Source organism: Quercus suber, unplaced genomic scaffold, assembly GCF_002906115.3.
Source record: "Quercus suber isolate HL8 unplaced genomic scaffold, Cork oak 2.0 scaffold_102, whole genome shotgun sequence".
Lineage (NCBI taxonomy): Eukaryota > Viridiplantae > Streptophyta > Magnoliopsida > Fagales > Fagaceae > Quercus > Quercus suber.
Window position 1 is genome coordinate 241,063 of NW_027069567.1, and position 27,760 is coordinate 268,822.

General features: G+C 32.0%; 2 protein-coding genes and 1 long non-coding RNA gene across 6 annotated transcripts in view; 2 read left to right on the forward strand and 1 right to left on the reverse strand.

Annotated features, from left to right (window-relative positions):
- LOC136068169 (uncharacterized) overlaps window positions 1-4,289 on the reverse strand; it is a 6,271-nt gene extending 1,982 nt beyond the window's left edge. The window contains exons 1-4 of one of the 4 annotated variants that reach the window (XR_010629570.1): window positions 4,180-4,269; window positions 2,930-3,046; window positions 2,688-2,740; window positions 1,700-1,755 (exon numbers count right to left, since the gene is read on the reverse strand). This is a non-coding gene — a long non-coding RNA (uncharacterized LOC136068169). Of the gene's footprint in view, window positions 1-1,699; window positions 1,756-2,687; window positions 2,741-2,929; window positions 3,242-4,179 lie in introns of those variants that run through there. The other 3 variants (XR_010629569.1, XR_010629568.1, XR_010629567.1) reach the window with 3 other exon arrangements.
- Window positions 4,290-8,427: 4,138 nt separating this feature from the next.
- On the forward strand, window positions 8,428-22,926 carry LOC111993696 (GDSL esterase/lipase At1g73610). Its single transcript, XM_065774916.1, is given in 10 exon segments — window positions 8,428-8,446; window positions 9,123-9,253; window positions 9,376-9,627; window positions 10,545-10,800; window positions 10,882-11,069; window positions 20,944-21,056; window positions 21,365-21,455; window positions 21,586-21,819; window positions 22,406-22,661; window positions 22,733-22,926. Coding segments are annotated over 10 exon segments (1,734 nt in total).
- Window positions 22,927-26,779: 3,853 nt separating this feature from the next.
- On the forward strand, window positions 26,780-27,553 carry LOC111993691 (uncharacterized). The gene is made up of 2 exons (XM_065774917.1): window positions 26,780-27,229; window positions 27,344-27,553. Exons 1-2 carry the CDS (start codon window positions 26,780-26,782, stop codon window positions 27,551-27,553), a joined length of 660 nt encoding a protein of 219 aa, XP_065630989.1.
- The last annotated feature ends 207 nt before the right edge of the window (window positions 27,554-27,760 follow it).

A 27,760-nucleotide genomic window follows, 5' to 3' on the forward strand; every position in this document is an offset into this window, starting at 1 on the left:
AAAAAAAAAAAAAAAAAAAAAAAAAAAAAAAAAAAAAAAACAAAAAAAAAAAAAAAAAAAAAAAAAAAAAAAAAAAAAAAAAAAAAGAAGAAGACAAATCAATATATATCATTCCCTCCCTTTAAAAAATACTCATTCATTAGAGAAAATATTAATAGACAAATCAATATATATCATTCCCTCCCTTTAAAAAATACTCATTAATTAGAGAAACTATTAATAGACAAATCAATATATATCACACACGCACACCCAAGTTTTTTTCTAATTGAAAAATATAGTAATTGCAAATTATAATGGATGTAAATTATTAACTTTTTCCCAAAAAAATATAAGAACACGCATGTGCTCAGAGGCTTGCTTTAAATAAATTTGCAATGAAATGCACAACAAAGGACAATATTAAATTTCATATGAAAGAGATGTGATTGAGAAAAATGAAGCGAAAGTGTAACAGTTTCAATTAATTAAGAACGTTGTGTTACACAAATTAATAAATATAGGCATATATAGGTAGGATATTTACAAAAAGTGGTCCATAACAGCTACTTGATAGATTGATTACCACTTCGCTCACCTGAATTCATCAAATGTGCTTGCCATGCAATCTAACAAAATTGTTGATATGTCACCCAAAAACAAATATGAAAAAATAGAGAGTAAGGCTTAAACAAAAGAAAAATAACAAACAAAAATAATATGAGGAAGAGAGAGCACCATTTAGAACACATACACTAAAATAATGAGTCAAACCTGATAACAACAAGAAAATAGACAAATCAATATTTATCACACTCCTGGGTTTTTTTTGTGATTAGAAAATGTAGTAATCCCAAATTATAATAGATGCAAATTATTAATTTTTTCCAAAAAAAATGGAAGACCATTCAAGCACGCGCTTGAGTGCATGCTCCGAGGCTAGTTTTAAATAAATGTGCAATGAAAGGCACAACAAAGGACAATATTAAAATTCATATGGAAGAGATGTGATTGAGAAAAATTGAAGCTAAAGTGTAACAGTTTCAATTAATTAAGAACGTTGTGTTACACAAATTAATAAATATAGGCATATGTAGGTAGGATATTTACAAAAAGTGGTCCTTAACAACTACTTGATAGATTGACTATCACTTCGCTCACCCGAATTCATCTAATGTACCTGCTATGCAATTTAACAAAATTGTTGATTTGTCACCCTAAAACAAATACAAAAAAAATAGAGAGTAAGGCTTAAATGTAAGAAAAACTGCATACAAAAATAATAAGAGGAAGAGAGAGCACCACTTAGAACACATACACTAAAATAATGAGTCAAACCCGATAACCAAAAAAAAAAAAAATCAATATATATCACACCACTAGGTTTTTTTGTTATCAGAAAATGTAGTAATCCCAAATTATAATAGATGCAAATTATTAACTTTTTTCCAAAAAAATAAAAGAGCCTCCAAGCACACACTTGAGCGCATGCTTAGAAGCTAATTTTAAATAAATGTGCAATGAAAGGCACAACAAAGTACAATAATAAAATTCATATGGAAGTGATATGATTGAGACAAATGAAACTAAAGTGTAATAGTTTAAATTAGTTGAAAGCATAGTGTTACCCAAATTAATAAATATAGGCATATATAGGTAGGATATTTACAAAAAATGGTCTTTAACAACTACTTGATAGATTGTCAACCACTTCACTCACCCAATTTCATCCAATGTGCTTGCTATGCAATCTAACAAAATTGTTGATATGTCACCCTAAAAAAAATACCAAATAATAAAGAGGATGGCTTAAATGTAAGAAAAACAACATGCAAAAATAGTTGGAGGAAGAGAGGGCACCACTTAGAACACATACACTAAAATAATGAGTCAAACCCGATAACCACAAAAAAAGAAAAAAAGAAAAAGAAAAAAAGAAGACAAATCAATATATATCATTCCCTCCCTTTAAAAAATAATCATTAATTACAGAAAATATTAATAGACAAATCAATATATATTACACCCTTAGGTTTTTTTCTGATTGGAAAATGTAATAATCGCAAATTATTAAATTTTTTCCAAAAAAATAGAAGACCATGCATGTGCTCAGAGGGTTGTTTTAAATAAATTTGCAATGAAAGGCACAACAAAAGACAATATTAAATTTCATAAGAAAGAGATGTGATTGTGAAAAATGAATCTAAAGTGTAACAATTTCAATTAATTAAGATCGTTGTGTTACACAAATTAATAAATATAGGCATATATAGGTAGGATATTTACAAAAAGTGGTCCTTAACAACTATTTGATAGATTGACTACCACTTCGCTCACCTGAATTCATCCAATGTGCCTTCTATGCAATCTAACAAAATTGTTGATAGATCACCATAAAACAAATACGAAAAAATAGAGAGTAAGGCTTAAATGTATGAAAAATAGTAGACAAAAATAATAAGAGGAATAGAGAGCACCACGTCGAACACATGCACTAAAATAATGAGTCAAACCCGATAACAACAAAAAAAATTGACAAATCAATATATATTAATATTGAGTGTAGTATTAAATAAGACAAATCAATATATATTAATATTACTGGAACCTTATAATGGTCTTTAATAAGGTTTCCGTGAAAATTAATATTGATTGTGGTATTTGCACTGTGCGTTTGATTTACAGTTTTTAGGAAAAGAAATCAATACCTTGATTTGATGAAATTAGAGACTCTAGATTGTGGAAAGATTCCTCTTCATCTCTGGAGAGAAAAAATTGAATGATTTAATTCCAAAATAGACGAATTGAAAAAAAAAAGTCTATTACCAAAAAAATTAAAAAATTAAAAGAATAATCACATATTAAAACCTGATTTCCTTAGCACTAATTTCTTAATTTAAATTTGGAACCAAATTGAAAAAGTTGATTACATATAACATATCTAATTTACCTAAAAAAAATCATAGAAAGAATAGAACCCATCGGAGGCGTTGTTTGTGGGTGGAGGGGACTTTTTTTCATTATTGACGCCGAAGTCAGTATCATCTTCCTTCTTCTGCTTCTTTCTCTGGAAAAATAAAAAAGGTGAATGAACACAAATCTTAGATTTAACGGAAAGTTAGTTAAAGATATTTTAAGAGAAACAGAGAGGCGTTCTGTCAAAAACTAAACAGCGTAAAGTCGAAAAGAGCAGATGGCAGGGAAGATTTTTTCTTTTGGCCATGTGTTTAATGAATTGGAAGTTGAAACAATGAATGACTTTAAGTTTTTATTTGGGTTGCGCCGTTTGGGTTGGAATCAATGGGTACGATGTAACTTTCCAAATTAAACTCTACATTGTATGGCTTCGAGTTTTTAGCGATGTAACTTTTCAAATTAGACTCTATATGTGGCTGATTTTTAGGGGGGGATTTTTCCTACATGTCACAACCACCTTAATTGCAGGAAAATGCTTCTGCTTTTATATATAGTATATATGATATGATGTGCAATGAAAGGCACAACTAAGGACAATATTAAAATTCATATGGAAGAGATGTCATTGAGAAAAATGAAGCTAAAGTGTAACAATTTCAATTAATTGAAAACATAGTGTTACACATATTAATAAATATTGGCATATATAGGTAGGATATTTACAAAAAATGGTCTTTAACAACTACTTGATAGATTAACAACCACTTCGTTCACCCAAATATATCCAATGTGTTAGCTATGCAATCTAACAAAATTGTTGATATGTCACCCTAAAACAAATACGAAAAAATAGAGAGTAAGGCATAAATGTAAGAAAAACAACAGACAAAAATAATAGGAGGAAGAGAGAGCACCACTTAGAACACATACACTAAAATAATGAGTCAAACCCAATAACAACAATAAAATAGACAAATCAATATATATCACCCCCTAGGTTTTTTTGTAATTAGAAAATGTAGTAATTTCAAATTATAATTGATGCAAATTATTAATTTTTTCCCAAAAAAATGGAAGTCCCTCTGAGCACGCACTTGACGGCGTGCTCCAAGGCTAGTTTTAAATAAATGTGCAATGAAAGGCACAACAAAGGACAATATTAAAATTCATATGGAAGAGATGTCATTGAGAAAAATGAAGCTAAAGTGCAACAATTTCAAATTAATTGAAAACTTAGTGTTACACAAATTAATAAATATAGGCATATGTAGGTAGAGTATTTACAAAAAAAGGGTCTTTAACAACTACTTGATAGATTGACTACCACTTTGCTTACTCAAATTCATCCAATGTGCCTCCTATGCAATATAACAAAACTGTTGATATGTCACCCTAAAAAAAATACAAAAAAATAGTAGTAAGGCTTAAATGTAAGAAAAACAATAGGCAAACATAATAGGAGGAAGAGAGGGCACCACTTAGAACACATACGCTAAAATAATGAGTCAAACCCGATAACCACAAAAAAAATAGACAAATCAATATATATCATTCCCTCCCTTTAAAAAATACTCATTAATTAGATAAACTATTAATAGATAAATCAATATATATCACACCCCCAGGTTTTTTTTCCGAGTGGAAAATGTAGTAATCGTAAATTATAATGGATGTAAATTATTAACTTTTTCCCAAAAAAATAGAAGAACACGCACGTGCTCAGAGGCTTGCTTTAAATAAATTTTCAATGAAAGGCACAACAAAGGACAATATTAAATTTCATATGAAAGAGATGTGATTGAGAAAAATGAAGCTAAAGTGTAATAGTTTCAATTAATTAAGAACGTTGTGTTACACAAATTAATAAATATAGGCATATATAGGTAGGATATTTACAAAAAGTGGTACTTAACAGCTACTTGATAGATTGATTACCACTTCACTCACCTGAATTAATCTAATGTGCCTGCTATGCAATCTAACAAAATTGTTGATATGTCACCCTAAAACAAATATGAAAAAATAAAGAGTAAGGCTTAAACGTAAGAAAAATAATAGGCAAAAATAATAGGAGGAAGAGAGAGCACCACTTAGAACACATATACAAAAATAATGAGTCAAACCCAATAACAACAAGAAAATAGACAAATCACTATATATCACACCCCCAAGTTTTTTTGTGATTGGAAAATGTAGTGGTCCCAAATTATAATGGATCCAAATTATTAACTTTTTCCCTAAAAAATAAAAGAGCCTCCGAGCATGCGCTTGAGTGCATGCTTAGAGGCTAGTTTTAAATAAATGTCCAATGAAAGGCACAACAGTGGACAATATTAAAATTCATATGGAAGAGATATGATTAAAAAAATGAAGCTAAAGTGTAACAGTTTCAATTAATTGAAAATGGAGTGTTACACATATTAATAATTGTAGGCATACATACGTAGAATATTTACAAAAAAAAGGTCTTTAACAGCTACTTGATAGATTAACTACCACTTCGCTCACCCAAATTCATCCAATGTGCCTGCTATACAATCTAACAAAATTGTTGATATGTCTGTTAGGATTAGTGCCCTTAAATCCTATTGTATGATGCTATGTATGACATTGTGTATGACTTAATATAGTAATTAATAAAGTTTTTTTTATTATTATCTGAAATAATGGTAACATGAATATTTGGACACTATCATATAGTCCATGAGATGCATAGTATGTGATTTATGTGATTTAGTCACAGAAAATTTAAATCACGTGTTCTGTGTAAACTCAGAATTTTTATTCATAGTCAATGATGAAATTAGGCATTTCATCTGCGAAGGCTATAACATATCAAATAAGATGATTTTTCTTGATCATGGAAATAGAGACTTCTAGTTGATATGTTAATATGTTTTAAGACTTAAGACATATTAAACTAAACCGCTGTGAGATTTATTATTCTCCTAACGACTGTCAAATGAATAATAAATTTTATGACTTTTATTTAGATGAACTCTTAATCCTAAGAGAATAATGGACCTGATCATGAATTGTAGGTTGCTTTGATATATTAGGAGTGAGATCTAAAGTCACAATCAAAACCTCAATATGTTGGGCAACCACATTTAGTGTTGATGGAACATATATTTTCGAGATAGAATTTATAATCTCTTAACGTAGATATAAAACATTCCCTTGAGATAAGTTTAATGAGTTTAGTTATTTAGAGTGTTAGACCTAACCACTTTAGTAAGGAGTTACTAAAGTATATATTTATAAAATTGGATTTCATAAATATATGATGAATAACTTAAAGGATTAAACTGGGTACTCAAGGATTAAAATGTAGTAATTTTCAAAGTGATAGTATACATTCATAACTTTGTATTACTACGAATATTTTATGAAGGGGTTGCATTTACAGTAAAGTCTTGGTATATAATTTATTAATAAGGCCTAGAGTGCAATTATATTTATATAGTGGTATTAAATATAATTAATGGTAACTTTGAACTTGTCAAGAGTTGACAGAAAAGCCTAAGGCCCATTAGAGCTAGTGTCTTATTTGTTCCTTTTTGGTTCCACCCCAAACCACATACTAAAGCCCAATTAGAATTGCCCAAAAGGCTAGTCTAATTAGATAATCAGTTATATGGAGAGAAACATTCAGAATTTTGTAAGAGAATGAAATGGTTTGTAGGTGAGTCTTGGAGACTCTCTTATTCTCCCTTGAACAAAAACATATAAACTAATTGAAAGACCACACTTCTTAGACACAAGTGGAATTGGAGTGAAGATTAAAAGTGTTCACAAGTACTTCCAATCTTTGGTTTTGAATTTCACCGCACTAAGGTACACTCTTTTGTTCTTATATTCTGAAATTTACATAATACATGTTATCAATTGCGAATGAAGTAGACCTGTTAATTTTCTGCTGCGTATGTTTTGTATGCAATACAAACTATGTTTTTCCAACAATGTCACCATATAACAAATACCAAAAAAAAAAAAAAAGAGTAAGGCTTAAATGTAAGAAAAACAATAGACAAAAATAATAGTAGGAAGAGGGAGAACCACTTAGAACACATACACTAAAATAATGAGTCAAAACCAATAATAACAACAACAAAAAAAAAAAAAAAAAAATAGACAAATCAATATATATCACACCCCTAGGTTTTTTTGTGATTGAAAAATGTAGTAATCCCAAATTATAATGGATGCAAATTATTAATTTTTCCCATAAAAATAGAAGAGCTTCTAAGCACGCACTTGCTCGGAGGCTAGTTTTAAATAAATGTGCAATGAAAGGCATAACAAAGGACAATATTAAAATTTATATGGAAGAGATGTGATTGAGAAAATTTGTGTTAAAGTGTAACAGTTTCAATTAATTGAAAATGTAGTGTTACACATATTAATAAATATAGGCATATATAGGTAGGATATTTACAAAAAAAAAAAAAAGGGTCTTTAACAACTACTTGATAGATTGACTACCACTTCGCTTACCCAAATTCATCCAATATGCCTGCAATATATTCTAACAAAATTTTTGATACATCACCCTAAAAAAAAAAAAATTTTAAAAATAGAGAGTAAGGCTTAAATGTAAGAAAAACAACAGGCAAAAATAATAGGAGGAAGAAAGAGCACCACTTAGAACATATACACTAAAATAATGAGTCAAACCCGATAACCCAAAAAAAAAGAAATGACAAATCAATATATATATCATTCCCACTGTTTAAAAAAATACTCATTAATTAGAGAAAATATTAAACACCCATCAAACTGACCAAATAAAAGAAAAGAAAAGATAAAATAAGATAAGATAATGATGCAAAGTCTGGTCCTATTTTGTAACCAGTATTTTACGTGGGAGTTAAACGAATTTTTTTTTTTTTTTTTCCTTTTAGACTTTAAATCAGGATAATATAATAAGGTTTTTTCCCCCCCAAACTCTAAGTCAACATTAAACTAAATTTAAAAATATATATATATATATATATATATATATATATATTTTTTTTTTTTTTTTTTTGCCAAAGGCCTTGTAGTTAAATTAGCACATCTCCATGCACAAAATACGTAAAGGTTTAAGGAGAAAAAAAATTTAAACTGCAAGATTAGCAGCATGTTGTAATTATTTCTTAAAAAAAAAAAAATTCTTCTGTTTTCTTCCCTTTTTTTGTTTTAGTGACAATTGTCTTGCTTGGTTTGGTCCTAGTGAGTAGTGGCAAATTACAATCCAGACTCTCACTCATGCTGTCACCTACAACAAGGTTCTTATACTGAGATTGGGTTGGGCCAAAGATTAGAAAGCCCATCAAACATTTTTAAGTGGATGACAGTCCATGTTTATACAATTTTAAACATTGCGAAAAGAAAAATAGAAATCTCTCTCTCAAAAAAATATAAATAAAAATAAAAATAGAAACACTCTCTTTCTTACAGTAGACCTTTTTATCTGGGCTCGTTTAGGTGGGTTCCTGGATAATTTGTTCATTTCAGTGAATGAGTTGTCTCCATCAATGGCAATTACTAATGGCTTGGGCTTTTACATGTTAGCGAGGCAACATCCCAAAGAAAAAAATAAAAATAAAAAAAACTCTAATTCTGAATTTAATATATATAATAATAAGGGTTATGCTAATGAGTACCTTTAGGGTTATACTTTGACAGCTTTTTTCATTCTCTATAAAAGTGATGTCAAAATTTTCTTAAAATGAATTGTTAACCAATGCCCTAAGAGAACTTATTAGCATTTCCCATATAGCAACACAACTTAGAACAAAAATTAAAAATATCTACTCGGGCCTAATAATTTTATATTAATTATTCCACTTATATAATTTTGTTTTCGTGTATAACTTTCACTCACGCACATATACCTAACATTATAGACCTTTAACTATATCATAAAGTGTTCAAATAAAAAATTCATAGAGGTTTTATATGTCACGGGTGAACTAAATTAAATTTGTAATTGAAAAATTGTGCGAACATCGAACCAAACAGGTCATTTCAAAATCCTAAATTAGTTAGCATTCCTTAAGAGTTGTTCTTTCTATGTCCTTAATTTTAAGCGTGAGTTTGACATCAACTTATTTAGCTTTTATTTGAAAGTATTTATACATTAGAAAAGTGAGGTTTTAAAAAGTTGTACATAAAATCTAAATGAAAAAGCTGGATGCAAATAGACTATAAGAAGTAATCCAATTTTTCTTCTTTTTTTTCAGTGGAAAAATTAGGAATTAAAGAGCTCCTACCAGCATATAGGGATCCAACTTTGCAACCCAAAGATCTCTTATCAGGTGTAAGCTTTGCTTCGGGTGGCACAGGATATGATCCTTTAACATCTAAAATAGCAGTATGCACATTTTATACCCTTCTTTTTCTTTTTTTTCTTTTTTTTTTACAATTTTTTATATAGTCATTTTTTAATGATGCTTAATTTTCAGTTTTTTTTTTTTTCCTTTTAAATACATATAGTCAGTCATTCCACTATCTGAGCAATTACAAGACTTCGAGCAATACATAGGAAAGTTGAAAGGAATTGTTGGCGAAGAAAGAACAAACTTCATATTAGCCAAAAGTGTAGTCTTTGTGGTTGCTGGTAGTAATGACATTGCCAATGCCTATTATCTTTCTGGAATTAGGAAAGCCGAATATGATGTTCCTTCTTACACTGATCTTTTGCTCAATTTGTCTTCTACTTTCATCAAGGTAAGTCAATATTCTTTTGTTTTTCCTTAATTTTTTGCTTATAATTTTTTTGTGAATAAAATTATATATTAAGGAAAAAGGGAAAGGAGACTAGCCCCATCTCATGCTTCTTGAAAACCTAAGCAGGGAGAGAAGAAATGGTAAAGGGTATCCCAATTACAATGAGCAGCCTAACAAGTCAAGTATGATAGGTGATGCTTAATTTCACTAATAATTGGGGATGCTTAACCTCAAGTTCACAACCCACATAGATCCCATGTTAATGGGAAGATATTTTATGCATCCAATATATATATTACTCATCTTATAATATGTTAGTCCTGCACAAGTATGATGTATATATTAAACGCACAACAAAATTATTACAAGTTGCCTTACATCTTACCTCATTAATAATTTAACACTTTCTAGATAGGAAGTGTGAGATGTATACCTTAGACCGTGTCAAAAAAAGTAATAATTAAAAATATCAAATACCATATAAATTTAATAACATTTTTTTTAGAGAGTTTCAATCTATGATGTCCGTTCTTGATGAGCGTTTTTTTATCATTTAAGCAAGACACCAATCAGTTTTTGGTGTAGGCGGGGATTGAATTCTAGATCTATTATACAGTCATCAGACACTTTATCAGTTGAGCTAATTGGAACCCACTTAATAACAACATAATATATTACTTAATTCTTAGATTTTAAAATTAAAAATAGTGGTACCACTGCGCGCCCTTGGTGCGGTAGTCACTGCACAAATATCAATGCTTGTGGGGTGTGAGGGGTGAGGGTCGGGGTTCAAGTCTCCAGGAGAGAGCTTTACACACATATACACTTAGATTAGGATCGGGTAGAAATTATATTTTGTATAATAATAATAATAATAATAATAGTGGTGGGCATCTTTAGTGGAAAATGATATGTTTCTTACAAAATATTTGAAGGAACTATATGGAGTAGGAGCACGGAGGATTTGTGTTTTAAGCGCACCACCACTAGGATGTTTGCCATCACAACGAACTTTGGTTGGAGGCTCAGAAGAAGAGTGTGCAAAAGAGCCGAATCAAGCATCACAAGTGTTCAATGATAAACTTTCCAGGGAGCTGGGTTACCTTAACAACAATCTGCCTAACGCAAAGGTGGTCTATATTGATTTCTACAACCCTTTACTTGATATCATAACAAATCCAAAGAAATATGGTAATATACCTCTTCTTTATAATTTCAAATGGTTTAATTTTTATTTATTTGCCTTTTATTTTTAAATATTCTTAATTTCAGGCTTTGAGGTTGCAAATAAAGGTTGCTGTGGCACAGGATATGTAGAGGTAGCAATACTGTGCAACCAGTTAACCCCTTTCACTTGTATAGATGACTCCAAGTATGTGTTTTTTGATAGCTATCATCCTACAGAAAAAACATACCAGATTATTGTCGATGGAATCCTTAAAAAATATATCAACAGCATCGTTTGAGGTTGTTGATTTTCTTCTACTCAAAAGTATTTGCCAGACTTTGTATTCTTGTTTCCTCCTATTATTGTTGTAACAAAGTTTTGAAAATTTCATAAAGCTCGATCCAATTATGTGAATTAATTTGACTTGTCTTTTATTTCACATCCAATAAAATTTCACAAATTTATAAAGACCCAGTAATATAATTGTTTACCTGGACAAAAGTAATCATCCAAGCAATGTCTCTAAAAATAACTGTTTTCACTACTTAATTGATTATGCAGTGAAATCAATCAGCTTATGTTGATTACCAATTTAAGCAAGTCACCTATGTGTAAAGAAATAAAGCATAAGACAATGAACATGCGATATGGTCACGTCCAAGTAGGGGAAAGTTACAATGGTCGTCCCCTATAACCATTTTACATGTACAACTGTTAGAGATATGTAATAGGCACAAGCCTAATCCTACCTCTTGTGCAAACCAAGTCTCCTATACTTGTACTACAAGTCTATTAACCATAGTTAATGTATGGTTAGTTTAGGATTTATCCTCCTATATATACCCATGTAATGTTCATTGTAACACAAAATTTGTACTACACTCTCTTATATTAAAGGTGTAGCCCTTAAGGGTTTCTTTCATGTACATAAGCCGTTAGGCTAAATCATGTAACCCTTGTGTGTTCTCTATTTTATGCTTCTGTTTTCGCATCTATTCTAGCATATTCAACATAGTATATCAATACTAATATTTAACACAAAAAAGAAAAAAAAGAAAAAAAGAAAAAAAGAACCATGCAATATGGTGACGAAGTGAAAAATCAATAGAGAACCTCCAAATGAAAAACCACTAGGAGTGCACCATTACCCCCAACAAAGATATTCACTACTATAATTGAAGCTTATAATTTGAGACAAACTCTTGACTTTAGACTCTTCTTGGTAGATAAATTTATTGATTTGGCCCCACAATGAGCTTCAGATCAAATCTAAAATCATCTATTGTAAATGTCATCTCATGAACTGCATTTGTGGTGACTCCAAAGGTTTTAGCAATACAGCAAGATATTGGTAAAAACTGATCACCAAATAGCAACATCATATTGAAATTGATCTTTTGAACTAACAGGTTGGTAAAAATTAAGTTTAGGTATTCTTTTTCTTTCTTTGATGTGCATTGCAAAGCTTCTCTTAGACCTCTACTTTAGTCGTGCTTTAAAGTGCCTTACCCATAGTTCAAAGCCCAACTTTGACCTCCGACTATGCTATCTTGTTTAGTAATAATTTTTGGTTGAATTAAACATGTAATGCTGTGGCCTACTGGTATGCTGTCGCAAGCAAGCAAAAATAAAATTTATACTCCTAAAAATATATGTAGTGGTGTAAGTAAGGATCGTTCCCATGGAGTGTATCAAGCCTAGTTTTATGCTATATGAACAAGGATTTTGGGGGGGGGGGGGGGGGGAAACAAGGATTTTGGGGGGGGGGGGGGGGGTTGAGTATAACGAAAACAATTTTAAGAAAAACAACTAAGGAACAATTCAAATTAAAATATCGAAATCAATCAAAAGAACAAACCTTGATCTAAGTCAACATCCATCATCGGAATTTTACAACTAATCATTGAGGCAAGTATATCAATTCACACTTTGAATATTCACCGTTGGAACTATTTTCCTATTTCTCCTTAGTCGTAGTTAATTAGAAAACAAGCAATCTAATTAACCCTAACTACTAAATAACCCAAGACAAGTGCTAAAGGTTTAATCTAGTAACAACCTTAAGAATTAGAGAGATCAATGAAGCTAAACAACACAAGTACAAGCGGTTGCATTTAATTTAATCAAGTGTTCTTCCTAAGATTTAATAATTTCTGACGCAGCAAATCATTAAATCTTGGTTGCTTCACAAATTAGAGGGATCAAATAATTACGGATTTGATATCTAACCTAGCAGTAGATTGCAATGAATAATAAACTAGCAGGCCTCCTAGTAATTAAACAAGACAATCATGAAAAGAGGCATAGAGGAACATCCGATATTCATAGCATAAATTGAACAATAAAAACAAATTAGATCTCACGGTTTTATTGATTCCGAGGCTTTAGTTTCCTTCGACCAATTATAAAAGTTCAGCCACAAAGGGCCATGACGAAAACTTGAAGGAGAAGTTAGAGAAGAGGGGAGAGAGAGGCGTGTGTGAAGTCTGATGATTTCTCCTCCCGCCTTCACACATCAATATATATATATAAAAGCAGAGACCTCAAATGAGAGAGCATGAGGTTCTGCCAAGTGGCACCCTTCTTTGATAACTTAGCCTTTTAGTTTTTTATTTTTATTTTTCCTACTTCCATCTCATCATTTAACACTGCTACTCTACATTTCTCTCAACTCTTCCACTTCCCCATTAATTCCATAGGCTATTCAGAATTCTAAAACGTTTTTTTAGTTCTCTTAACTCTTCCACTTACACGGTTATAAAATGCTCTCAGCAATCTCAATGACGATGCAAAGAATGCTACATCATATTTACAAGCATGGAAGTCTAAGCACGTCAGGTGTGAAGTTAACAAGGCTGCACATGCATCGAATGGCAAACAAGGTTGCATTGTTTCTGGATAGTCCTTCCATTTGGTTTTAGGATGTGCGTGATTGTATTGCTAATATTGCTAATATAGTTTACAATTTAGACGTGTTGGGTGTTTTGTTGAATTACAGTCAAAAGAATAGGCATATATATATAAAAGGGACTGACTGATAAAATCCCATAACAAAGGCAATAGCGAGGAGTTCAAGCATATCCAAGTCCAATTATTCTCTCTCTACTCCTTCACCAAAAATTGCCTATGTATCATCACAATTGAATTTTCCCTTTGAAGTCAAGCTTTTCTTTTATATCTTTCATTTTTATGTTCTTCATCAACTATCATATGTCAATATCGATGGTTTGTGTCTAATATCCTTTTGCTGGTTTGGCTAGGATTTGGTTTGTCTGTGATGAGAATGGGTGTTTGGGATTTTTAAATCTCTACAAAGTCCGTAGATTTTTACACTTTTAAGGCAAACTTAGTAGATTTGGTTTTCAATGATAATAAGATTTGGTTTGTCTATTATTTTACACTTTTACTGGCAAAATTCATACATAAACTATGACTATTGTAACTAAGAATAATAGTATTGATGAATCCAATGAGTTATAAGATAATTTACTTATCTCATATGAGAAAGCATGAAATTCTGCCAAGCAACGCATTCTATGTAAAAGGAATTGATATTTTCTCAAGTGCTACATCCAAGATAAGAATAAATTAAATATTGATTTTTTGTTTCATTTGGTTCAATGTTTCAAGACTTTTCTAATTAAAAAATAAATATTCTTTATATCATTTGGTTCAATGTTTTAAGACTTTTCATCCCTTACACATACACACAACACTCTTTAATTTGCATTTTAATTCATTATTTTTACCTCTTGCACTTCTACCTCTTTATATATGCCTACCTATCATGACATCCTACGTCAAATACACACAAACCAAAAACAATGTCATTTTCCTTTAATCTTTCAACTACACCTACCTAACTCTAACATTGTGTCTCATCTAATCCTAACCCGTATAAGTTGGCTATAACCAAGGAAGGGGCTTGCATTTTATATTGAGTAACAATGACAATTACGATTTTTATGTTAATGTCGGATGTTGTGGATTTGTGAGTTTTGTAAATAATGTGATTAATTGTGATTGTTTGGGATGTGTATTTTGCTTTAGAATTAATGAGAAACAGAAAGACACATTTATATCAACTTTTATTCTATCATATTCCTCCAAAGTTTTTTTTTTTTTTTCTTTCCTCATTACTTCAATTGAATAATTATAATGGATATGTGTGTGCAATTTACAATTGTTTTTTTTAATGATGAACCCATTACTAATAAAGTTCTATAACAATTATGCTATAATAATTATACAATATTTTCTAAAATCATCTTACATAAAATATTACAACATTATCCATGCATCGCATGGGTAACTTACTAGTTAATTATCAGTATTAGAAGCCTACAAAATCTCCTAAAAATATTCTAAATATTATCCTAAAATAACAATATCCAAATCTGACTAATTAAGGAAAAAATAAAAAAATAAAATAGAGTCCTAATATAACTAGGAAAATGGTCTTTTCAACTGGAATTTTTGTGCACCAGATCTAGAAACTTCCGAAAATAAACCGCATCAAATCCGTGTATTAGAATTGCAGGCTAAGGAACGTTCCAGAATGTTAGCAGTGTAGGTGCAGCAAATTAAAGCCCGATTTTGACCTTGATGCATCTAGTATCTCTCAAAACTTGAAAAATGAAAGTTGTAGACCTTTTTCTTGGAGTTTCATAGCATCTTGAATCATCTAAATCGAAGCTCGGATGAAAGAGTTATGCCCAGGTTACAAAACGATATCAAAACTGTCCAAAGTTGCCCAATTAGCTTCGTTTTGCACTTAATGCCTCAATTTGCATCCTAAATCAAAATATAAGAACAATGAGTACATTTAGGCACCAAATAAGTATAAAAGACTAAGCATTAAGAGAAAAAAAAAATGACATTTTGCATTCTCATCACCTACTAAAGTAAATTGCCTGGACAAAAAGTCCCAAAATGTGAATCCAATAAACAAAGGTTGTGTCGGCCAATTTTGTTTTACCATGCCTATGAATTATGATATTATAATTCTTTGTAAAAAGATGAAGCGATCTGTGGGTTTTAGTTAGCTTAACTAGTAAAGTCTCTGATGGTTGAATAAGAGATTTGTGATTCAATCCCTGCCTACACCTAGGAGCAAACGCCATAGGTTAAAACTCTCTAAAAAAAAGGACGAAATGGCCCAACTCATAATTTATCTTTTCAACATCAGATATGTTCTTTATTAAGATTGCCCAATCGACGATAATACTAAAACCATTCAATAATTTTTGTCATAAAAAGTAGTGAGGTACTATATTCACAACATTTTCACAACAAATTATTAGTGGTTAGTTATTATTAGGGGTCATAATTTTTATCTATATCCATGAACCCACCCATTATCCACCTCATTTGGATAAGTCTTAATCCAACCCATTTGAATATTTGGGTTTGTGGACGACTAAATTTCTTAGTTTGAATTCAAACAAGTAAAATAGTTTCACAAATACGAATTTGTATTAATGAATATATGGTACAATTCTCTGTGATTACGAAAGAGTGATCTTATGATTTGATCTCCTTAAAAGACTTGTTGATTGCAATTGTGGTAATGTGATTTTAACTTAAACACCAAATATCCTTCAATTTGGTTGAAGGATGGATCGAAGACGCTTGAAATAGAATTACAATGAATCTCTGGATATGAGCTTGTTAGAAATTCTTTGTTCTTCATGCGTTCTTCATTTTCAAAGGTTTGTGGTGGAAGTTCTTCGATGCTTTTTAGGCTTGAATCCATAGAGCTTCGCTGGTTTATGGTTTGTTGAGATTTTTGGAGGCTTTTGAGCTTGATTTCAGTGAACTTTGAGATCTAGAAAGATGATTTGGATGATTTCTCTTCAAATATTCTTCGTATTTGAAGGTTTGTTATGAAAGTTCTTTGGGACTTTGAAGGCTTAAATCCGGAGAGCTTCACCAATTTGTAGTTTCTTGAAGTTTTTGAAGGCTTTTGGGCTTGATTCCAACAAGCTTTAAGACCTAGGCAGGTAGTTTGGATGATTTTGTTTCGAATGTTATTCGTATTCGAGGTTGAAGTTCTTGAAGTTCCTAAAGGCTTCAGGGCTTGATTCTAGCAGAGCTTCTGGACTTTTGAATCTTCTTTGATGCTACTTGTGGCATGGATGCCTTCGTATGTTCCAAGATCTCTTGGCTTATAGAAATGCCTTAGGAAGGTTTCTATTTATAGAAGTTTGGGGGTAGGTAAGCGACACGTGGTGAAGTTCGACTAGTGACATGTGTCACAGTCTGATTGAAGGGGCTTTAAGACTTTTTCTCCAAGACACGTGGCATCTTTTAATTGGCTGAAATGTTTTGATTTTCAAGGTGACACATATACAGCACCCAATTGGACTGCCTGTGTCATCACTTACACGCGTCGCGCTGCTTATGTCATTGCTTACACGTGCTGATGTGTGATTGGATTTTGCATGAATTTTATGCCCCTATTTCAACGACACTTGGCAAATTTCTATTAGTTTCTGAGTAGTAATAGCAAAACCTAGTAACAATATATAGCACTTTGTAATTGGCTGTATTTTGTGAACTTAGTAGTATAATGTGTCAACTTGTGATAGGTTAGGAATTTTCCCTCTCTACATTATTAAATGGATAAAGACTCATTAAATTATTTAATTATATGAGTCTTAATGAATAAACTCACTAATACTAACTAAAACTCATCTAAAATTTAAATAAACAACATAAAATCTAAATTTCTAGCAAATAACCAAAATACTCCCAAAATGTAAAAAATAATCAAAATAACCCATGAAACTTAAAAATGACAAAATACCCTCCGAAACCTTAAAATTACCAAAATACCCGTAAAACTTAAAAAATGACCAAAATACTCCTAAAACCTGAAAATTACCAAAATACTCCCTAAATTTAAAAAATGCCCGAAATACCCGTGAAACTTATAAAATGACCAAAATATCCCTAAAACCTACAAATTACCTAAATACCCCATAAACCTAAAAAATGACCGAAATACCCCCGAAACTTAAAAAAATGACTAAAATACCCCTGAAACCTAAAAAAATGAGCAAAATACCTCGAAACCTATGAAAATGACCAAAATACCCCAAAATTTAAAAATGACCAAAATATCCCTAAAATCTAGAAATTGAACAAAAGACTCACAAAATCTAAAAAATAACCAAAATAACCCTGAAACTTAAAAATTACCAAAATACCCCCTAAACTTAAAAATGACTGAAATACCTTCACAACAAGAAAATTACCAAAATACTCCCGAAACCTAAAAAATGTCCTAAATACCCCCAAAACCTTGACAATGACCAAAATATCCCTTAATTGCAAGACAAAAAATGACCAAACCTCTTGCCCAATGAAAATTTTTGTGGTTCAAATAACAACTATTCAATCACCAAAAAAAAAAAAAACCTCTCGAAAATTTGACATGAGACAATAATTGCAAGACAAAAATTGCTTCCATCATTGTCAATCATTTTCACCAAATATGTTTTTCTTTTACTTGAATTGTCAATGATGTTTCTTGGAATACCAAATGGGATGAAATTAATATACATTTAGATTGTTGCAATATTATATAAGAGTAGTGTTATAGGTATTACAAAATTTATGACATTGGTCTTACAAATTGGTTGGCCGTAACTAGTGACATTGATGGAATCGACAATCGACAACATCAAAGATTGGTGGTGGTGGTGTTGTGTTGGTTTTTACTTATTTGGGGTAATGGAAATAGAAAAAGACATAATGATAGGATTTAATTAAATAGGTGAACATGTTGCATATTTTTATTGGTGGAGTATAGAGTGAAGCACAGAAAATGAGATAGAAGATATATTTGGACTCAAAAACTTGATGTACCTTTAGACTAACAAATTTTTTTTTTTTTTTTGGGTGCAATAAGTAACATTAATATTTGGCTTTATGATTGGGTACTATAAAATGAGGGGAAGAAACCTCGAAGATCAACATTTCATAATTTGATTGTATTCTTTCAATTTAAATTCAAACTTAGGAAGAATCCCAAAAGAGAAACCTGGAGCAATGCTGCACTCAAATATGAAACGTTTTTCTTCATCAACCACATTGTTTTTTCTTTCTTTTGTTTTTGCTATTTTGTGCACCTCAAAAGCTGTCATTAAGATACCAAGAAACGAGACAATATCAGCAGTCATTATGTTTGGAGATTCCATTGTTGATACGGGCACCAACAACGGTATTACAACATTAGCAAAGTACAATTTTCTTCCATATGGGAGGGATTTCAAGGGAGGAATACCAACCGGAAGATTTTCAAATGGAAAGGTCCCTTCAGATTTCCTAGGTTACTATATCCGTCTCTCTCACACAGACACACACTCATGACATTCATGGTCTTGATGCTATTACTATTCTCTTGCCTGCAGGTTACTCTTTCTTTTTTTTTTTCCTAAGCTATTTTTTCACTACCATTTTCCTGATCACGGTTTGACAATAGGCAACTAGTTGTAACTTGTAAGATAAGGATTCAAAAATATACTCCAAAACTCCATGTTTAACTTTGTGACTATTCATTGATGACTTTTACATCGAATGATATATTTTTGGTTTGGTATCCATAATCCATGTCCAAATGGGTCACGTGCATCCACAAGGCGCAAGCGTAATTATTTTTTAAACAAAAATTTGAACCCCTATCAATAGAAAAGTTAGGTGATTATTGATGATAAATAATCAATAGTCATCTTACGTTTTTTCTAAAAGAGATTTATTAGACCTAACATGGATTATAAAACGGGATTGAGTTTTTATTTATTTAGTTTTTTTACTATTTATTTTTAAAACAAATCCCAAATACACACAAACGGAGCCAACACGTGGAATTTACAAACTTTTTATTTTTCAATTTTTGCTAAACAAATAAACCGTACTCTCACGTTTTCATGGTAGGTATTTATTACATTATTAATATTATGATGAATAATTAATAATAACTTTAAAAGCTTTTTTTGGTAATAGACATAATTAATAACAAGTTAATTAAAATGTTAATTACGTGTTAGTTTAAAATTTGACTTTGAAGTCTTTCCCATTAATTTGGTAAATAATCAATATTTTGTTGAATTACTAAAGGATAATTTGAATGTAATTTTCCAATTAAAGTAAATAAAATCTCAATTTAATATGGAAAATGTTTTATAAATGTCTACGCAACACTTCTTTCTTGGTCTCTTACTAAAATAGTTACAGCTTACAATATAATTTTTAGTGAAATATATTATTTAAATTTTTTTAATAAATAAATAAATATTATTAATGAAATTATTAGTAGTCTATGAAGTTTTTTTATTTAATAGTTGAATATTGGACAGATACAAAAAATTAATAGAAATAATGGTGTGATAAATTGTGATTAGAGTCATTAGACCTACAAACTTTTGAAGGAAAGTCTAATTACCTTACTTTGTGATAAAGTCATAATTCTTTTGATAAATAATTCCATAATTGAAACAATATATTAGTGAAATATTTGGACATGGTTTTTATTTTTCTAATATAAAAGTGTATACTCACTTAAACATTATTATATTATTTTAAAAATATTTTTCAGTAAATATTTTTAGTCATAAAAATATTTTATATTGAAATTATTTATTGTGTAATTTTAAAAATATGAATAATTTATATAAATTTAAAATTATAAATTAAATTAGATATATAACATTATTGGTTTGACTATCGATTTAACTCTAATCGAATTAAAGAATTGAGAACTATTCACTTTTATAATTCTTTGACCGATTTAGTTCTAAAAAATTGAGAACTTTAAAAAAAAAATTATAACTGGTTTGGTTTTTAAAACCATGGAAGAAGGTGAAAATTATGAATTAAGTTCTTCGGTTTTTTGTTTTTTTTTTGTTTTTTTTTTTTTTGGGCAATTAGTGAGAATTGTCTTGTTTGGTTTGGTCCTAGTGACAAACCTACTCTGACTCAAGCTGTCACATACAACAATGTTCATGTATTGAGATTGGGTTGGGCCAAAGATTAGGAAGCCCATCAAACATATTTAAGTGGATGGCAGTCCATGATTATACTTTTTTTTTTTTTGAGAAGAATGTTATACATTTTTAAACATTACGAAAAGAAAAATAGAAACACTCTCTTTCTTACTGCAGACCTTTATCTGGGCTCGTTTATGTGCGTTACTGGATAATTTGTTCATTTCAGAGAATGAGTTGTCTCCATCAATGGCAATTAGTAATGGCTTGGGCTTTTATGTGTTAGCAAGGCAACATAAAATAATAAAAAATTAAAAAAAAAAAGATCTAATTCAGAATTTAATATATATAACATCACAACTTAGATCAAAAATTAAGAATATATACTCGGGCCTAATAATTTTATATTAATTATTGCACTTATATCATTTTGTTTTTGAGTATAACTTTCACTCACGCATATATACCTAACATTATAGACTTCTAACTATATCATAAAGTATTCAAATTAAAAATTCATTGAGGTTTTATTTGTCATGGGTGAACTAAATTAAATTTGTAATTGAAAAATTGTGTGAACATCAAACCAAACATATAGGGATCTAACTTTGCAACCCAAAGATCTCTTATCAGGTGTAAGCTTTGCTTTGGGTGGCGCAGGATATGAACCTTTAACATCTAAAATAGTGGTATGCGCATTTTATACCCTTCTTTATCTTCTTCTTTTTTTTTTTTTTTTTTTGGGTGGGGCAATTTTTTATATTGTCATTTTTTTATGATGCTTAATTTTCAGTTTTTTTTTCCTTTAAATACATATAGTCAATCAATCCACTATCTGAGCAATTATAAGACTTCGAGCAATACATAGGAAAGTTGAAAGGAATTGTTGGCGAAGAAAGAACAAACTTCATATTAGCCAAAAGTGTAGCCTTTGTGGTTGCTGGTAGTAATGACATTGCCAATGCCTATTATCTTTCTGGAATTAGGAAAGCCAAATATGATGTTCCTTCTTACACTGATCTTTTGCTCAATTTGTCTTCTACTTTCATCAAGGTAAGTCAATATTCTTTTGTTTTTCCTTAATTTTTCCCTTATAATTTTTTTGTGAATAAAATTATATATTATGGAAAAAGGGAAGGGGCCTAGCCCCATCTCACGCTTCTTGAAAACCTAAGCAGGGAGAGAAGAAATTGTAAAGGGCATCCCAATTACAATGAGCAGCCTAACAAATCAAGTATGATAGGTGATGCTTAAGTTCACTAATAATTGGGGATGCTTAACCTCAAGTTCACAACCCATATAGATCCCATGTTAACGGGAAGATATCTTATGCATCTAATATAAATATTACTCCTCTTATAATATGTTAGTCCTGCACAAGTATGATGTATATATTAAACGCACAACATAATTATTACAAGTTGCCTTACATCTTACCTCATTAACAATTTAATACTTTGTAGGTAGGCAATGTGAGTTGTATACCTTAGACCATGTCCAAAAAATTAATAATTCAAAATATCAAACACCATATAAATTTAATAAAAACATAATATATTACTTAATTCTTTGATGTTAAAATTAATATAGTGGTGGGCATTTTCAGTGGAAAATGATGTTTCTTACAAAATATTTGAAGGAACTATATGGAGTAGGGGCACGGAGAATTTGTGTTTTAAGCGTACCACCACTAGGATGTTTGCCATCACAACGAACTTTGGTTGGAGGCTCAGAAGAAGAGTGTGCGAAAGAGCCGAATCAAGCATCGCAAGTGTTCAATGATAAACTTTCCAGGGAGCTGGGTTACCTTAACAACAATCTGCCTAACGCAAAGGTGGTCTATATTGATGTCTACAACCCTCTACTTGATATCATAACAAATCCAAAGAAATATGGTAATATACCTCTTCTTTATAAATTTTTTTTTTTTTTTGCCTCTTTTATTTTTAAATATTCTTAATTTCAGGCTTTGAGGTTGCAAATAAAGGTTGCTGTGGCACAGGATCTATAGAGGCATCAATACTATGCAACAAATTAACCGCTTTCACTTGTACAGATGACTCCAAGTATGTGCTTTTTGATAGTTATCATCCTACAGAAAAAACATACCAGATTATTGTCGATGGAATCCTTAAAAAATATATCAACAGCTTCCTTTGAGGTTGTTGATTTTCTTCTACTCAAAAGTATTAGCCAGACTTTGTATTTTTGTTTCCTCCTATTATTATTGTTACAAAGTTTTGAAATTTTCATAAAGCTCGATCCAATTATGTGAATCAATTTCACTTGTCTTTTATTTCACATCCAATAAAATTTCACAAATTTATAAAGACCCAGTAATATAATTGTTTACCTGGACAAAAGTAATCATCCAAGCAATCATCTAAAAATAACTGTTTTAACTACTTAATTGAGTATGCAGTGAAATCAACCAGCTAAGTTGATTACCAATTTAATCAAGTCACCTATATGTAAAGAAATAAAGCATAAGACAATGAACATGCGATATGGTCACGTCCAAGTAAGGGGGAAGTCATAATGGTCATCCCCTATAACCATTTACATGTACAACTATTAGAGATATGTAATAGGCACAATTCTAATCCTACCTTGTGCAAGATGAATCTCCTACTTGTATTACAAGTCTGTTAACCATAGTTAATGTATGGTTAGTCTAGAATTTAGTCTCCTATATATATTCATGTTATGTTTATTGTAACACAAGATTTGTACTATGTATACTTTTATATATTAAAAATGTAACTCTTAAGGATTTCCTCCGTGTATGTAATCTGTTAGGTTCAATCATGTAACGCTCGTGTGTTCTTGTGTTCTTTATTTTTATTTTTTTTTTTGTTTCTGTATTTGCATCTATTCTTGCATATTCAATACTGTATATCAAAACTAACATTTAACAAAAAAAGAAAAGAAAAAAAGAATCACGCGATATGGTGATGGTGGAAAATTAATGGAGAACCTCCAAAGGAAAAACCATTTGGGGTGTACCATTACCCCTGACAAAGATATTCGCTACTATAATTGAAGTTTATAATTTGAGACAAACCCTTGGCTCCAGACTCTACTTGGTAGATCAATTTATTGATTTGGCCCCACAATGAGCTTCAGATCAAATCTAAAATCTTCTATTATGAATGTCATCTCATGAACTGCATTTGTGGTGACGATCAGTCCAATTGACTGACTCCAAGGACGACTCCAAAGGTTTTAGCAATCAGCAAGATATTGGTAAAGATTGATCACCAAATAGCAATATCATATTGAAAATTATTGAAATTGATCTTTTGAACCAATGGGTTGGAAAAAATTAAGTTTAGGTATTCTTTTTCTTTCTTTGATGTGCATTGCAAAGCTTCTCTTAAACCTCTACTTTAGTCGTGCTTTAAAGTGCCTTACCCATAGTTCAAAGTCCAACTTTGACCTCGGACTATGCTCTCTTGTTTAGTAATAATTTTTGGTTGAATTAAACATATGGTGCTGTGGCCTACAAATATAAATTGCCTGGACAAAAGTCCCTAAATGAATGTGGATCCAATAAACAAAGGTTGTGTCGGCCAACTTTGTTTTACCATGCCTATGAATTATGAATTATGAATTATAATTCTTTGTCAAAAGACGAAACGGCCCAACTCATAATTTATCTTTTCAACATCAGATATGTTCTTTATTAAGATTGCCCAGTCGACGATAATACTAAAACCATTCAACAATTTTTGTCATAAAAAGTATGATCATACTGCTTTTATAAGGATGGTATTAATGTGTTTACCTAATTTAAAAAGAATCAGGTATTATAAGCTGCACAAAGATTTTTACTCGTCGTTGGATACGTTAATACTTCTAGCTCATTCTAAATTTCCAAACTTATTTTAGGAAAAGATATACAAAACGTCAATTTAGTTTCCCAGAAAATTCAAAACTTTTTTTAAGGTTTTGGGTGTAACACTTAATCTTATAATATATTTGTAGGGATGTTAGACCTAGAAATATATACATCCATACATATATTGGGCCGGAAGCCCAATCCGAGGACATAAAGCAGTCCGAAGATGGGTGAACATAATCAGAGGAGTCCGTGTTAGTAAGTGAAGAGGTTGGTATTGATCATATGGGTCCGTAAGGGTGGTTCAAGGATGAATCCCTTCTTGACTGAGCAAAGCCAAGATCCGAAGAGGTGGCCTGACACCCAGGGCAACATTCCAAGGAATTCTATTTATACTGATAAACATCACAAAAGCATAGGATAGAGGGAAATCCTAAATTATCTAAAGAGAAAGTCATTATACCGCATTGAATGCTCTGCATCTAATCAACTTGCTGCATTAATATGGAGGTGATACCTGAACAGTAATTTTTATCCTTACAGCTACTACCAGAAACTTTAGAAAGGTGCTAGTGAAACAAGGATCAATACCAGCAATCTGCCCTACACGTGGAGGGTAAAGAGGAAAGAAGGAAGAGAGTATAAAACAAAAAGAGGGCCCTAAGGAGAAAAGATCAAGAAATTGAGAGAGAAATACTGTAGCAATCAAGAATTGAACTTGTAACCAAACTTGAGCATAAATATATACGAACTAATCTCCTCGGACTGTGCCGATGATGATTTTTTTTTTAAAATTAAATCAATCTATCTTTGTTTTCTTGTCATCTAGATCCACTTCACTTATTGTCTGACTCATTAAAACTCAGTTTTTCCACCCACTTTCTACAAATTCATTGTATTGGGCTTTTTGAGCCTAAGTTCATCTAACCTTTGGGCTTGGGAATCAAATTGCGACCTTACAATTGACGCCATCTGTGGGAATTTCTGGTGTTGTGGTGAGTTTAATGTTCAGAAATGGTGGGTTCAGGTCCACACCAGGATGAATCTATGGGGTCTCGGCATCAAGATCATGTCCTTCATCTTGAATAAAGAAGGGACCAAGAAGAAAGTGTGCATACCACCCATAATAGTAGAAGTCAATCTCGAACTGGGAGTCATGTCACTCACGAGGAAAGTGCTAGGAACATGCAGTTGGAGATTGACCATTTACGAAGGAAGTTGCGTCGTGAACGACGAAGGAAAACTCCCTCAAGGTCTGTTTCTTCTTCTAGCAAGGAAGGAGATGGTAGTTACAGGCCAAGATCGAGGACTCCCCCCAGTGAGTCTTTCTCGGGCGATGAGGATTACCACCGTAGGTGTAGAAACAAAAATCCATCCTATAAAGGTCTAGGGAACGACGCCATGAGTAGGGCGTTGAACCAAATTTCCCGATCACCTTTCACATGTAGGATTGAAAGAGGGAGACTTCCTCGGCAGTTCACTCAGCCTACATTCACCATGTATAATGGTTGAACATACCCTGTAGAGCATGTAAGCTACTTCAACCAGAGAATGGTAGTGCATTCCAAGAATGAGGCATTGATGTGTAAGGTATTCTCGTCCAACTTAGGGCCTGTGGTGATGCGGTGGTTTGATAGCCTAAGTGCAAGTTCCATTGATTCCTTTAATTAGCTCACTCAGGCATTTGGATCTCGTTTTATTACATGTAGTAGTGTTCTTCAACCCTTAGATTCCCTGTTATCTATGTCCATGCGAGAAGGGGAGACCCTAAAAACATACTCAGACAAATATTAGGAGATGTTCAATGAGATCGATAGAGATTTTGATGTCGTGGCTATAAGGACGTTCAAGGTTGACCTGCCTGCCGAGCATGATTTGAGAAAGTCCTTAACCAAGAAGCCGGTGAGGAGTGTGCATTGGCTTATGGATCGTATTGACGAATACAAATGGGTCGAGGAAGACTAGCAGCAAAGGAAGGGAAAGACAAAGGTTATCCCTTAGGATAAGAGGGATTTCAAGTTAGACAGATACAATAATAATAGGCCCCGAAGAGATTTTGCTAAACAATCTGGGTCTACAACTCTTCAGGTGGTTAACACGGTGTTCTGAGAGCTAGTACATCAAGTCTTGAAGAAGATCAAGAATGAGTCATACTTCAAATGGCTAAACAAGATGGGAGGAGACTCCATGAAGCGCAGCCAAAGTCTTCATTGTCAATACCATCAGGAACGGGGGCATACCACCGAGAACTGTAGAACTCTATGGAATCATCTAGAGCAACGGGTTAGAGACAGAAGGTTAAAGCAGTTTTTGTATCAGCCCAATGGGCAAGGGGACGAAGTAAGGTCAAAAGCTCAGGGGAATGCTTCTTCAAGGCCCCTTTTGGGCACCATTAATGTTATCTTTGTTGCTCCTAGGAGAACTGGCTCTTATCCCTCCAGGGTGATGTCTGTAGCTCAGCCACCCGTCGAGGACTCTAATTCTAAGTCGAAGAGGGCTAAAGTGGAGATTCGATCGGCGTTGAGCTTTTTGAATGAGGACAAGATTGGAACCATTCAACCACACAACGATACTTTGGTGGTCACGCTCAAGATAGAAGGGTATGATGTGAAAAAGGTGTTGGTAGACTAGGGCAATGGCGCAAAGATTATATACCCCGACTTATACAAAAGGTTGAACTTGAAACCTGAGGATTTGGTAGCCTATGATTCACATTTGATAAGCTTTGATGGAAAGGTTGTCATTCCAAGGGGCGAGATTAGACTACCCGTGCAAGCAGATTCAGAGATAGTGGAGGTGGACTTCATTGTGGTAGATACTTATTCTCCCTACACGACCATTGTGGCAAGACCCTGGCTTCATGCCCTGGGGACTGTTTCTTCAACTCTGCATTTGAAGGTGAAATATTCGTCAGGGGACCAGGTTGAAGAGCTTGTTGGGAGTTAGTCCATGGCTAGGCAGTGCCTGGTAGCGACAATTATACATCAGCCCGAAGTTGAGTCATCGGCCTCTACTGAGAGGGGCTTTAAGCAATCAAGGATTTTGGTCCTGTCTACGGAGGTGGTGTCAAAGGGGGTAGAGTGTGAGAAGCTAGAAGAAATTGTTATAGATGGTGATCCGAAGAAGTTCTTTCAGGTCGAAACTTAGCTGCCT

Excerpts from the sequence above, each read along its gene's own strand:
- LOC111993691 (XM_065774917.1), top strand. The coding sequence starts at position 26,780 with ATGGGAGGAGACTCCATGAAGCGCAGCCAAAGTCTTCATTGTCAATAC. Across the intron at positions 27,230-27,343 it reads ATGATGTGAAAAAGGTGTTG|GTTGTCATTCCAAGGGGCGA; the intron begins GTAGACTAGGGC and ends TTTGATGGAAAG.